This window comes from Chiloscyllium plagiosum, chromosome 13 (assembly GCF_004010195.1).
Source record: "Chiloscyllium plagiosum isolate BGI_BamShark_2017 chromosome 13, ASM401019v2, whole genome shotgun sequence".
Classification (NCBI taxonomy): Eukaryota; Metazoa; Chordata; class Chondrichthyes; order Orectolobiformes; family Hemiscylliidae; genus Chiloscyllium; species Chiloscyllium plagiosum.
In genome coordinates, this window is record NC_057722.1 from 13591503 (window position 1) to 13606053 (window position 14551).

Consider the following 14551-nt stretch of genomic DNA (forward strand, 5'->3'; position numbering starts at 1 on the left):
ACAAAGCAATGACCCTGCTACAGAATATTGCCTAACTCTGAAAACAAATGCTGGAGATCATAGTGTGCCAGATAGCACCCCTGGAGGGTGATGAAACGTCGTATCGACCAGCTGTGATCTCCAACTTCTGTTATTGTTTCTGATTTCCAGCATCTGCAATTCTTTGAGTTCCTCCCCTCCCCTCTTAAATTCTTATTTAGCTATTCTATAAAGAAAAGGGCTAATTTCATCTGATTTGATGGAGCCATCAGGGCGGTCTCCCTTCGGAAACGTCGCTGTAGGACGTAAACACTGCTGGAGGAAGCACAAATAGAGTGCAGATATCTTAACATGCGCGCCAATAGCGTTGGAGCGAGCTCGGGCCGAATGGATTCACAAGGAAGTCAATGCAGGGAGAATGCATTCCAATAGCAGTCTGCGGTGCTGAATGGGAAATGTAGTAGTCTCCCTTTCTGGCAGAGGAAGGGGAACGGGGAAAACAGGGTATAGTGTTAAATGGACTACAATTCCCAGAGGTGACCGCGGCACGAAGGCGGGGTTAGGCAGGCAGACGGACGTGTCTTGTGACAAATTGGGGGAAAGGGGTGAGTAGAGCGGTCTGGTCTGAGGGTGAGTAGTGTTGCAGATGGTAATGGAATGTTCAGATGTTACACGGTGTTCCATGGGAGTCTCTGGATTCTAATTTGGAACTTTGAATTATTACATTGCGTTCCACAGGAGTCTCTGGATTCCAATTTGGAATGTCTGGGATGGTTGCGGCGATCGAGGGCCGGGTTCACAGCGCGGTCACTTGATAAAGGACTTGAGTGTGTTTGTCTGCTGAGCGTGATGTTTCCAGTATGTTTCTCCTTAATCCATCTACCCCCACCTCCCAACAAACACATAATTATTGCGCATCAGTAGCAGTAAGAGGAGGGGAGAGGGAGGCAGGAATAGGATTCATTGCATCTTCGTCCAGCCCGCTCCTCGACTGTGAGAACTATTTTTGCTCCTTAAACTACTGGTTGATCCGTTTCGGATTTATCCCATTTTCTACTCTAAAACGGGTCTGGTCCTAGGGCAAGCTACATGGCCTGACATCTCTCCCAGTTCGTACGATAAAATCGTGTCACGAACATGACAGACTTTTTTTATTATGATGAGAGGAGGAGAAGGCGGATGTTTGTATCAGTGTGTGATTTTCATCTGTGACAGCATCATATGACTCAATACTTATCTCTCCACACAAAAAATAAGTTCGAACTGCAGTAACAAAAACACCCATTATGTTACATTTTTGTGGAATTAATAGTATGTTTGAAATCGGGACACACGGGCAGCAAAGAATGGCTCAAGATAGAGTGCTACTTAAGACCACTTTATAGTTTGTTTCCTAGAATAAATAAATGTGAATCTATTATTTATTAGCACTTAGTGTTTATATTTTGTTGTTTGTCATTGAAATGACGTGCACGTTTTCAGTGTGGTTAATTGAATTACATCAGTGGAAGGAGATAAAATGCACTTTGACTTTGGGCCACATGGTACTGCTGTGAGTCATTTTTCAATCCATTGTAGCTCAGAGTCAAAGGTTGTCATCCCTTTAGTCCTTAGCCTTATCAGTTGTTACCTTATTATTTCATCCAGTGGTTAATGCTTAGTTCCTCAACTAATTAGGGGTGGCATGGTGGCTCAGTGGTTAGCACTGCTGCCTCGCAGCACTGGGTCTTAGGTTTGATGCACAGTCTGCCCGAGGCTGGAAAACTCCACACAGACATTCTCCCCATGTCTGAGAGGAGGAGAAGGTGGATATTTGTATCGGTGTGTGATTGTCATCTGTGACAGCATCATATGACTCAATACTTCATCTCTCCACCCAAAAAATAAGTTTGAACTGCAATAACAAAAATACCCATTATGTGAATTTTTTTTTCATCCGAAGATGTGCAGGTCAGGTGGATTGGCCATGCTAAATTGCCCATTGTGTTAGGTGCGTTAGTCAGAGGGAAGTGGGTAGGGTGGGTTACTCTTTGGAGGGTTGGTGTGGACTTGTTGGGCAGAAGGGCCTGTTTCTACACTGTAGGGAATCGAATCTAATCTAATTCCAAAAGAAATGACACTTCCTGATATTTTATCTTGGGGGATTGAGCATCAGCATAAATTGAGGCAGATTTACTTGACATCGATTCTAAATGCTTCATGTTGAAGATTTGTTTAAAAACCTTTAACATGTTTTGGCTAGAAATTAGTGCTTGCAAATTGAATATAAAACCTTACATTTGTATTAGATTTGTTGGGTACACAGTATCAAAGTCCAAACGTGAGAGGTTTTGAGAACATGATGATTGTGTGATATTGAGGTGCTTCCTGCAGTATGAACATGCTTGCTAACACAAACTTTAAATTGACTGCTAACTCTGGTGATTGTAAAACATTACTGTGCAATTTTCAAAGGAACATTTTTGGACCTACCAAGAACGTGCTTGTCAGTGATTTTGGATAACAGCAAGGAATTTTCAAAATGGTGGTAACGGCCCATTTTCCTGATTGTACACATCCCACTAATTAGCAGTGTTGAAGAAATGCCTCACCAGTGATCTTAACAGCCGGGGTCTCCATTTGACTTCCATTGGAGATGAAAAGGCAACCCAACCCCACCGGTATGGGAGATGCAACTATTTGCTCCATTTCTAGAAGCTGGGAGGATGCCCAAAATATTGTGGCCACAAGCTTCAAGTCATGGAAATTATCAAATCAGGCTGTCCTCAAAGAACTATATTAAGAGGCACCTCTATTCATCACTCTGTCAGAGGTGGAAGGCCATTGAATGAATGTCCAAGCCAGATGTCCTGTTAAAATCTTTCCTTGACATGAGAAAGTGGTAACATCTCTTGGCCAATTATGGTGTAATGTTCTCTGTTGATTTAATACATTAATTTGTGGTAACATTGTGTACAATGTAGCTGATGCTTTTTTTTCAATTGCAACAACGATTACTTAATTGACTCAAATGCTTTTGGATATCCTAAGATTGGAGAAATTACTTTCTTTCAAGGTAAACTACAGATTTGAGGAGAAACTGAAGAACTGCACTGGATCAAATTTGCAAAGGGAATCTTATCAAATTTTAAAACTTTTGAAGGGTTTTAACAAGGTGACGATTTGTCAGCAAATCCAACATTTATTGACCATCCCAATTGCCCTTGCAATGGTGAGCTGCTAGAGTCCAGCAATTATAAGGGCACTAGCAATACTGTTAGGAAGGCAGTTCCAGGATTTTATTGAGATAGTATATGGCTTGGAGGGAAACATTTGGAGGTGGTGTTTCCATCTGCTGCCCTTGTCTTTCAGGAGATCCAGGGTTGTAGTTTGGAAGGTGCAGTCAGTGGAGGCTTTAAATGATACACATTGCCACCACTTAGTGGTGAAGAGAAGCGATGTTTAATATGGTGCATTTGACTTGGATGGCTGAGCTGCTTGTGTTGTCAGTGCTGTACATGTCTCGCAAGGTAGAGAGTATTAAAATCACTCCAGATCTGTAGCTTTGAAATGATGGCAGGCTTTGAAGATATGGGCATGCTTTTGGGAGGTGCTAGGTCCCTGCAGAATCCTAGTCATCACAGAATTTCCATTTTGAACTTTGTAGCTACAGCACTTGCAGATTGTTTTGCTATAATGCAAGTTTCATTAATGTATGTTAGCTGTAATGTGATTGACGATGTGGGGACGCTGTTTCTCAAGTGCAAACTTTTAAAATGTGTGTTGGCTGTAATGTGATTGCATCACCAGCACTTGAGGTGCTGTTTCTAAAGCGTGATTTTTCTATAATGAGGAGTTGCACAAGAATGCAACCATTGCATTAAAGAACCTGTATATAGTTGCTCTTGATCAGTAATTGTTTAACTTTTAGAAAATGAGTTGTAAAGTGCTGTAAGAGGCCAATGTAAATCCAGCCTTATAGTACTCTGAGGAATCCAAAATAATGCACTCATAAGGATTGAAAGACTAACCAGAAAGCTAACAGACTTGAAAACTTGTTAAAGGGTTTTTGAAATTGCTACAGTGAAGAGAGATATTTGGCAGATTGTATGTAGATGTGATCAAAATAAGTAATGGTGTACATCAGTGTTTCGAGGCAGAAACTCTTACATCTTTCAAGGATAAATATTTAAAGCAGCAGATGATTCACCACTCTAGAGAGATGCAGTCCAGTGGGAATAGTTCAAACTTGTATTGGCAAATAACCTGCACAAACATCATTCTTCTGAACTGTAAAGGTTTATGGGACATACTTATTTGGTTGCAGGCACTTAGTGAATTAATACACTTGCTGTTGGATAAGATACCTTTTTTGAGTTGGGTTGTCATTGGTCTATTAACAAAAATAATGCTGCTTGCATTTAACTGGTTTCCTATGTCTCCATCTTGGTACTGAAATAACTGGTCCAAATTGTCTTGTTTATTACATGTAGCATCCATGTCACTACAGTTCTAAGCCTGTGATGTTCTTCTGCTCTCTGTTTGCTCATTTCGCAATGATTAAATCATTGCTCCTTGCTAATGTTAAATTCCCTTCTTGAGATTCTTACACATTTGATGCAACTGCAATACGCCAACTTCTGTGAACAGCCACGATTTATTGCAGCAAGTACAAGCTTTTGGAGGATCACTGAACAGTCTTTGCGATACTTGCGAGGCTGTCTGAACAAGGGAACCGTTCTCCCTTTTGTACGGTATTTTACATCACAGTCAGTCATACATACAAAAGACAAACTCCTGTCATTCCCCCATAGTCACATGCCGCCCAAACACAATGTAAAGTGATTCAGGTTGTCACATCCTGCCTGCAAGACAGAGAAACACACACCCTGGGACGTCCAATTTCTTGTCAGCAGAACAAATTAGCTGATTAACATCTCACTAATGTACATTTTGCCTCCAAAGGATAATGTTTAACTTGTAAAGTTCTTTAAAACAACTTTGGATGGTTCTGGGAAAGTCCAGCTTTGTTAAGCTAGGCCCTTGATGTTTGCTATTTCTTGTGTTCCTACTGCTTTTTCTCCTGTTTCAGAATGGCAGGGCTGTATGGTGAAAGCTTTTAGTAATGTGCCGTATTAGATTAAATAAAGTTTGTTTCTCATTTCCTTCGGTTGGAGAAGGATCGAGGTTATTAATGAATTTGGTATCCGAGAGCCAAGTTTGGATCTGAGCTGTTTGAAAGAGAAACTGTGGATATTTTGATGTTTGAAATCATATTAAGAAGTATAAACTTTGAGCATTTTTGGCTTATTGTGTGATACTGTAGGATCAGCTTTCAGGTGATGCATCCTTTGGATATATTGTTTTCTTAGTTAAAAATCACACAACACCAGGTTATAGTCCAACAAGTTTAATTGGAAGCACACTAGCTTTCGGAGCGATGCTCCTTCATCAGGTGAAGGAGCGTCGTTCCGAAAGCTAGTGTGCTTCCAGTTAAACCTGTTGAACTATAACCTGGTGTTGTGTGATTTTTAACTTTGTACACCCCAGTCCAACACCGGCATCTCCAAATCATTGTTTTCTTAGAAAGTCAGATCATTTTTCAGGATGGTCGGGGACCATTCGAGCCCATTTTGCTGACAGAATGTGTCCACTGTGTGGGGATAATGGCACTAGACCTGTCTTATATTTCACAAGTTATGAGATCAGGCCCGATTAACAGAGGAGCAATTGACTTCACTAAAATCTCTCTTGTGGAGTGGCAGCAGACAAAAGTTGCATATAAAACAATCTACTGGTTGACTGATGTTTACCTATCAGATAATGGGAGAAAGCCATTTAGGCCTTCAACCTGGTTCACTATTCATTCGGACCCAATTTTAAGCACCCACCCCTGTCTCAACACTTCCAGATCTTCTTGCCATCATTGATTTGCAAACATTTTTCTCAATTGCCCGTTTTAACTTTTACAGGTGATCTTGCTACACTTCTCTCTCTGGTGGTATTCACTTATTAATGCTTCATATAATCCCCACAATGTGGAAGCAGGCCATTCAGCCTATCAAGTCCACACTGATCCTTCAAAGAGCATCCCACCCAGATCCACTCCCCTACCCCTTCACTGTAACCCCCACGTTTGCCATGGCTAACCCACCAAGCCTGCACATCCTTGAACACTATGGGCAATTTAGCATGGTCAGTCCACCTAACTTACAAATCTTTGGACTATGGGAGGAAGCCAAAGCACCTGGAGAAAACCCACAGACACTGTGCAAACTGCACTCAGTCGTCTGAGGGTGGATTCAAATCTGGGTTCCTGATGCTGTGAGGCAGCAGTGTTAACCACTGTGCAACTGTGCTTATTTTGCTTATGTTAATTTTGATGAGTCATGTCCCTGAATCAACATTAATTTCTTTGCCTACGTCTTTCTCCTCCATAATTACTGATGCATTGCATTTATTCAGTGTGCCTACCATTTGGTTATTTAAGTGAATGATTTCACCACCACCAGTTTTTAAGGAGGCCCTGATGCTGTTGACCACCTTAGTTTGCCAAATGTAAAATGTTTTGTTGACTTTGATATTCCATGCAAGTTTCTTGTCATACTCCCTTTTTGCAGTTTGACCTGTTGCATCATCCTTTATACCTTTCCCATTCATCCATTTAGTTGACACTTTGTTTACATTTACCTTTTTGTTTAATGCTATTGCTTGCCACTTCAGTTGTTTTTTTTTCTGTCAGTCCTTTTGCTGTTTGAGATATAATCAGCTTCTGTATCATATCAATTGATTTTTTGAACTGCTCCCACTGATCATTTATCTATTAAGAAACTTGCTTAGTTTTGCTGTCGATCACTTATTTTGTTGGATTCAAGTCCGCTTTACTTGAATCTTAATGGCAGTTTCATCTTTTTTTAAACACTACATTTGAAGGCAATCATAGGATTATTGAGAAAAATTCATACATACCTAGACTGTTGGCTAAATTTGATTCATTAATTCTTCAGTCTACTAGGCATTCCCCTTGTTGACTCTTGACCGTGGAATTGTTTTAAAAAACTGTTCTGGGCATATTCAGGCAGTTCATCCGCTCTGATATTTTGAAGTTTTTGTTCCAAGCTATATGCAAGTTGAAATTACCTATTAAACCCACTCTGCTTATGATACTGTATTCATACAATTTATCATTGCACAGGTATGGAGCCTAGTAGACAACTCCCTCTAAAGTGTTAGATCACGTTTTTATTTCCTAAAACCCATAAAAGTTCTCCATAAAAGTTACATTATATTCTCCATTATTCAAATGATTTCATCCTGTTACTCAGGTTGCTGCTTCTCCTCCTCTGCCATTATTCCTGCCTGGTATCTCTTGTTACCATCATGCAGTTCTGTCTCAATAAGGCTATCGTGTCATACCCTCCAGCATGAATTGCCCTTGTGGTCTGTCCAATTTATTCATTATGTACTTTGCTCTTGTGTGAGGGAACTTTAGCTCTAATTTCTTATTCCTCCCTTATTGCATCCCCTTTTAGTTTCAATTTTGCTTTGATTGCCATAGGCTCAATCAAGCTGTCACTTTACTCTTTCCCTTTTCATGTTTTGATCTATCCTGAAACTGCCTATCGGATCAACAGATCCATGCCAGATGCTATATCACATGCCCATCACTCCTCCCTAGAACATCATGACACCAAGAACAGCTACGTAAGAATCCTATTCATTGACTATAGTTCAGCCTCCAACACTATTATCCCCTCGAGACTGATTACTAAACTTAGTGGTCTCAGACTAAGCCCCATTCTCTGCAACTGGATCCTCAGTTTCCTGACCCACAGGCCACAATCAGTGAAGACTGGGGACAATATTTCATTCTCACTACACTCAACACTGGAGCCCATCCCCCAGAGGTGCGTACTCAGCCCCCTATGTACTCACTGTATACCCATGACTGCATCGCCAAATACCAGACTAATGCCATTTACAAGTTTGCTGATGACACCACCATAGTCGGTCGAATCTCAGATGGCGACGAAACAGACTACAGACAGGAGGTGGAAGACCTGAAAAAATGGTGCACTGAGAACAACCTAGCTGTCATGCTGGCAAAACCAAGGAACTTGTTGACTTTCGGCAGGATGTTACTCATGCCCTCCTACACGTTAACAGCACAGAGGTGGAACGAGTGGAGGGTGTCAAGCCCTGGGAGTGGTCATCCACAACAAACTTTCTTGGACCCTTCTTGTGGACACACTGGTTACAAAGGCCCAACAATGTCATCTCTTCCTCAGGCATTTGAGAAAATTTGGTATGACAGTGAATACTTTTGCCAACTTTTATAAGTGCACCGTCGAGAGCATTCTGGCTGGATGCATCACTACCTGGTATGGCGACTGTACCGTTGACTGTACAGTCTCAAAGGCCAACCTCCCATCCATTGAATCCATCTACCCAGGCCCACTGTCAAGGAAAGGCCACTAGCATTCTCAAAGATCCATCCCACCCTGGCAATGTTTTTCTACAACCTCTACCATCGGGGAGAAGGTACAGAAGCCTGAACACGTGCACCGGCCAGTTTCATAACAGTTTCTACCCTACTGTTGTTAGAATACTGAATGGACTCTCAAACTCTTTTAACATTTGCCTGTACCTGTGTTTTTGTTTTTGCCGCTGTTTACCTATTATTTACTTATCTATGCTTTTTAACTGTGATCTGCCTGTATTGCTCACAAGACAAAGCTTTTCACTTTGCCTCTGTACATGTGACAGCAAATTTCGATTCAATTCAATCGACTGCCTTTTCCATCTGATCCTTCCCCTGCTTCAGTAATGGTGCCAATGCCCCATAAAATACACCTCCTCTTTTCCACACACTTCAGACAAGTGTTCAAACCTTAATCTGCTTATCGTTCTGCCAGCTTGCATGTATCTTAGGACCTTGAGGCCTACCATTTTAGATTATTTCCTGTTGATTTAATTTTGCTACTAGTTCCCACGCTCTGCAGTTAAGACCACTTTCCCACTCTTTTCTGTGTTGTTGATCTCAACGTAGATCAATTGCATCTTCCCACTGCCCCTCAAGTCCTTCCAAACAGATTTGAGATTTTCTTTACCTACCAAGTGCCAGAATAATGTCAGATGGAGCTCTCTATCTTGCTTAGAAAGATGGTTCTCTGTTCCATGATTATTGAGGAGAAAGTGAGTACTGCAGATGCGAGAGATCAGAGCTGAAAATGTGTTGCTGGAAAAGCGCAGCAGGCCAGGCAGCATCCAAGAAGCAGGAGAATCAATGTTTCGGGCATGAGCCCTTCTTCTTTCCTGAAAAAGAGCTCATGCCTGAAATGTCGATTCTCCTCTCCTTGGATGCTGCCTGGCCTGCTGCACTTTTCCAGCAACACATTTTCATCCCTGATTATTGAATCCTGCACAGACAACACATTATGCATGCATAATGCTTCTGTCTGCTTCTCTGAAGTGCCATGGTTGGCATTGCAGATGTCCTTCTCATAATCTTTTATTTTTATACTCATACATAACAAACATGTCCTGTCTGTTGAGTAAGTCTAGGTTCTCTGGATCCTTAATATTTCACTTCCCTCTTACTCTGCATACTAACAATCACACTTGAGGCCATTCTGAAGCTATACTAGTCAGTGATATGTGTCCAAAGTCTGGAACAATCTGTCCAGATAGAGTTTCAACCCTATATCTCTCTCTCCCTCTCCATCCCATATTATTGCGTTTCAACTTGATAACTCAGCCAGATAGTTTGGAGTGGTGATCTGCTGATGCGATTGCTAAGGACAATCTCAGTATTTACAAACTGTTGCATATGAAGAGCCCAGACACAGACCTTGATCTGGCCTAGTGTAGACCAGATAATATATATTATTTACATTGGTTTTTTACCTTGTAAGTTTTTAAAATTTATACTGGAGTAAAGTAGATTCCATTTTTTAAAACTTTAGTGAGTTTTGAGAAGATTTGCAGCTCAGGTTGAGGTTTTGGATGTAGGTTTGCTCGCTGAGCTGAAAGGTTCATTTCTAGACATTTTGTTACCCTGCTAGGTAACTTCTTTAGTGGGCCTCATGCAAAGCAATACTGAAAATTCCTGCTTTCTATTTATATGTTTGGGTTTCTTTGGGTTGGTGATGCCATTTCCTGAGGTGGTGATATTTCCTGTGGTGAAGTCACTTCCTGTTCTTTTTCTCAGGGGGTGGTGGGGGGGTCTAACTCGAGGTGTTTGTTGATAGAGTTCCGGTTGGGATGCCATACTTCTAGGAATCCTCGTGCGTGTCTTTGTTTGGCTTGTCCTAGGATGAATGTGTTGTCCCAGTCGAAGTGGTGTCCTCCTTCATCCATATGTGAGGATACTAGTGAGAGAGGGTCATGTCTTTTTGTGGCTAGTTGCTGTTCATGTATCCTGGTGGCTAGTTTTCTGCTTGTTTGTTACAGTCCTTGCACGGTATTTTGTAAATGACGTTAGTTTTGCTCATTGTCTGTATTGGGTCTTTCAAGTTCATTAGCTGCTGTTTTAGTGAGTTGATGGGTTTGTGGGCTACCATGATGCCAAGGGGTCTGAGTAGTCAGGCAATCATTTCCGAGATGTCTTTGATGTAGGGGAGAGTGTCTAGGGTTTCTGGACGTGTTTTGTCTGCTTGTTTGGGTTTGTTGCTGATAAATCAGTGGACTGTGTTCATTGGGTACCCATTCTTTTTGAAAACACTGTATAGGTGATTTTCTTCTGCTCTGCATAGTTCCTTTTGTGCTGCAGTATGTTGGCTTGTTGAAATAATGTTGTAATGCAGCTTCGTTTGTGGGTGTTTGGATGATTGCTTTAGCATTTTTTTTTTCAGCATTGCTTCGCATGAGGCCCACTAAAGATGTTACCTAGTAGGGTAATGAAACGTCTGGAAATGAACCTTCAAGCTCAGCTAATAAACCTACATCCAAAATTTTTAAAACTTTTCTCCATCACTTTTGTAGCTGGATTTTTCTGTGGCGTTTTAGGCACTTTGTTCTGCCCATAAGCTTTCTTCTACCACAGAAGATTGATATACCTGCTGTCCCTATAAGCCCAAATACAACTTTGACTCTTAATGCACTGTCATTAACTGATGAGCCCCACAGTTGCAAAGCCAGTTGTTGTGGATGATGACTAGAAACAAATGTGGCCTTGGCTGTGCTGGCCGATTTTTAAGCTGAATGAAACTTGCCCCCAATTTCCTACAACCAAACATTTTTCTTTTTTAAAAAAACTAAATTGGCTTCCTCAATACTACTGTTAAAAAAAGAAATTCTTGTTACTTTGCTGTCAGAGTAATTATGCGCTCTGTGCACACATTTTGCCTGTTTTAAGGCATCAGATACATTGCAACTCATCATTTTTTTTTGTATTTGTTCAAAGTAGTTGAGGTCAGATAAAATGAGACATATCTCCGCTGTATATCAGATTCTCTGATCAGAGCAAAAAACAGCATGTTTTCATTAAGGCTATGGTTTCATTCTCTCAAGTTCCTTTAGTCACCTAATCTTCAAACAATATCCTCTATGTTGATGTTTGCTTATTTTGGATTCACAGAAGCAGAATTAGTCGATTTCCTTAATTATCAACTTCATTAATCTTAAAACCACCACTTACAAGGAAAGCATTAATTTCCCAGGGGTCATGGTAATTGGGTCAAGACAACAGTTTTACATTGAAAACAATATTTTTTAAGTAACTGGTTTATACATCTATATGCAAACAGAAAACACTGAATACACTTTCCAGATTGTTGCAGCAGACATGCACAAAACTGGAATATTTCAACTCTGGCAATTACTATCCTTTTCAGCTCTCAATCATAGGTTGAAAATGTAATAATTGACATTACTCAATACAATAGCATCACGTACTTCTTTATTCCCAATTCCCAATGTTCCTGAATTTAGCCAGCCTTAAGCTAGAGCTATACCATTATTTGCAATTAACTTAAAACTTCAGTGATTCCATGAGTTCTGTGTTTTGAGTATTTCCTTTTTGACAAGTTTGAAATTATTCTTTTCTTTAGAAGACCTCTATCTATTGTCCCTCTCCCGCCCCCTCTCCGCCAAATGTTGCTGCTGTTTGTTTTTTTTGTGAAGTGATGTTACAAGGTTTTGGATGGAAGAAGCATGTCATATTCATGTGCCTACGAAATATTATTTGGTGGCAGTGTGGGTGTTTGTTTCTGTCTCAACCTAAATCTTTACATCTTTCCACAGATCCTCTTTCTGTTGCAGAAATGGCTTATGTTAAAAGTGGATGGCTGCTTCGGCAAAGTGAGTTACACCTTCTGGTCGCTATGATGTAAAGCGACAATGACGTTTTACTGAGGGTTATGAACTGTGGTAGGAATGATCAGGAAGCAAATGTATAAATCATCATAGAATCCCTGCAGTGTGGAAACAAGTCATTTGGCCCAACAAATCCCCACTAGCTCTCTGAAGACCATCCTACCCCACCCCCCCGTGACCCTGCATGCCGCAAGGCTAATCTGCCTAACCTACTCATCCCTGGGTACTATAGGCAATTTAGCATGGCCAATCCACCGAGCTTACACATCTTTGGACTGTGGTAGGAAACTGGAGCACCCAGAGGAAACCCACACAGTCACAGGGAGAATATGCAAACTCCACACAGACAGTCACCTGAGGCTGGAAGTGGACCCAGGTCCCTGATGCTGTAAGGCAGCAGTGCTAACCACTATGCCACCATGCTGCCCCAAATATGTTGTTGGTGGACAGAAATTTAAACCAGATTTAAGCAGCACTAACAAATTGAAATTTGGCAAATCTTCAATATGTTGATCGGACATGACTCAACACTTGATATCTACTAGAATTCTATCCCGCTTTCTTTCACTCTCAATCTCATTTCCCTTCCAGCCCTGCTCTCAATCTCCTGTCCCTTCCTATCTCATTAAGCGTGAACACTGGCATTGAGGTTCAACACTGATCGACAACATATGATGCTGAAGTCTCCTCTGCCCTAGTCTGCCAACCTCTCTTGTAGAATTATTAAATGATCGTTAGAAGATGATTTTGCTTTTGCACTATTTGCAATTGCATCTCTTGAAACCCCTGGAAAGACGTCATTTGAGTATGTGAGACTGCCGCTTACCAGTGGCAGATTTGTGATGCATTTCTTGCTGAAGGCACGGTTGAAAAGACCACTGTTAGTTATAACCAGGAACTGACTCCATGTCCCCATATGAAAATGAGTGCAGTGATGTTACTTGTTTGGACTGATGGTTGTCCTTTTAGGTTTCCATACTTTTTAATGACTATAGGAATAGCTGTGCTATCTGCTGTAGCAGGGAAATGCTCTCACAAAGCCTGGGGTTGTGATTGGCAGAGATATTCATAAGTTGGCTTTTGACTGCTTTTCCCATTCTTGGGGTGAGTCCATCATTGTAATGTTCGTGAGACTCCTTCATAGCTTCCTGGCCCAAAGCTCCCATGGATGGCTGGTCCTGAGAGGGTCTTGCATCAAGATGACTTGCTGAAGCTTTACTCTTTAACTTTAACTTGTTTCAGGTACTATTTTAAAGCGATGGAAGAACAACTGGTTTGACCTGTGGTCCAATGGCCAGCTCGTCTACTATGACGATCAGATGCGAGAAGACATGGAAGATAAGATCCATTTAAGAATAGACTGTATTAACATTCGATCTGGATCAGAGTGTAGAGGTACTGAGAGTTATTCACTTCATTACCAACTTGGTAACAAAGCTGTATTTTTAATTAATATTTCTTTCCTTAAGTTTATTACATTGCTGCCCATCTGCTTTATACTATGCATCTTTGTGGGTAGCTTGATCTCCAATAGCTCAGTCATGATCTCACCCATTTCAAATGCAATCTAGGCAATGAGGTTAGGATATTTGCCGTATGACTGAGTGGGTTAGTTGCTGCAAGATCAAAGTTGCTAAACTCAAAGCTGACCTCTAAATCCACTTTAGGACTAGTCCAGTTCAGCACTGAGAAAAGTTTTGCTTTGGCACATCAATGCAATGGATTTTGGCTAACTTCATGTTCAATCTGAAAATTAAGATAGCCCATATCTTAAGCCGTTTGGGATTGTATTTTCTAGACATTTTTTCCTTGGTGTTTTATTCAGTTTTGCAATGAAAGCTGAATTTATGCCATGTAAACAATTAAAGATGGGTAGATAACAGGAGAAAGTGAGGACTGCAGATGCTGGAGATCAGAGCTGAAAATGTGCTGCTGTAAAAGCGCAGCAGGTCAGGTAGCATCCAAGGAGCAGGAGAATTGATGTTTCAGGCGTGAGCCCTTCTTCAGGAATGAGGAAAGTGTGCCAAGCAGGCTAAGATCTAAGGTAGGGAGGAGGGACTTAGGGGAGGGGCATTGGAAATGCGATAGGTGGAAGGAGGTTAAGGTGAGGGTGATAGGCCAGGGTGGGGGCGGAGAGGTCAGGAAGAAGATCGCAGGTTAGGAAGGTGGTGCTGAGATCGAGGGTTGGGACTGAGACAAGGTGAGGGGAGGGGAAATGAGGAAACTGGAGAAATCGGAGTTCATCCCTTGTGGTTGGAGGGTTCCTAGGCAGAAGATG

The 14551-nt window shown here is 41.3% G+C and overlaps 1 protein-coding gene across 3 annotated transcripts in view; it reads left to right on the forward strand.

Annotated features, from left to right (window-relative positions):
* The first annotated feature begins 415 nt into the window (after positions 1-415).
* plekhb2 (pleckstrin homology domain containing, family B (evectins) member 2) overlaps positions 416-14551 on the forward strand; it is a 32005-nt gene continuing 17869 nt past the window's right edge. The window contains exons 1-3 of one of the 3 annotated variants that reach the window (XM_043701922.1): positions 416-584; positions 12202-12258; positions 13516-13668. In XM_043701922.1, coding sequence (XP_043557857.1) covers positions 428-584; positions 12202-12258; positions 13516-13668 — 367 coding nt within the window. In that variant the 5' untranslated portion in view covers positions 416-427. Of the gene's footprint in view, positions 610-12201; positions 12259-13515; positions 13669-14551 lie in introns of all 3 variants that reach the window. The other 2 variants (XM_043701920.1, XM_043701921.1) reach the window with 2 other exon arrangements.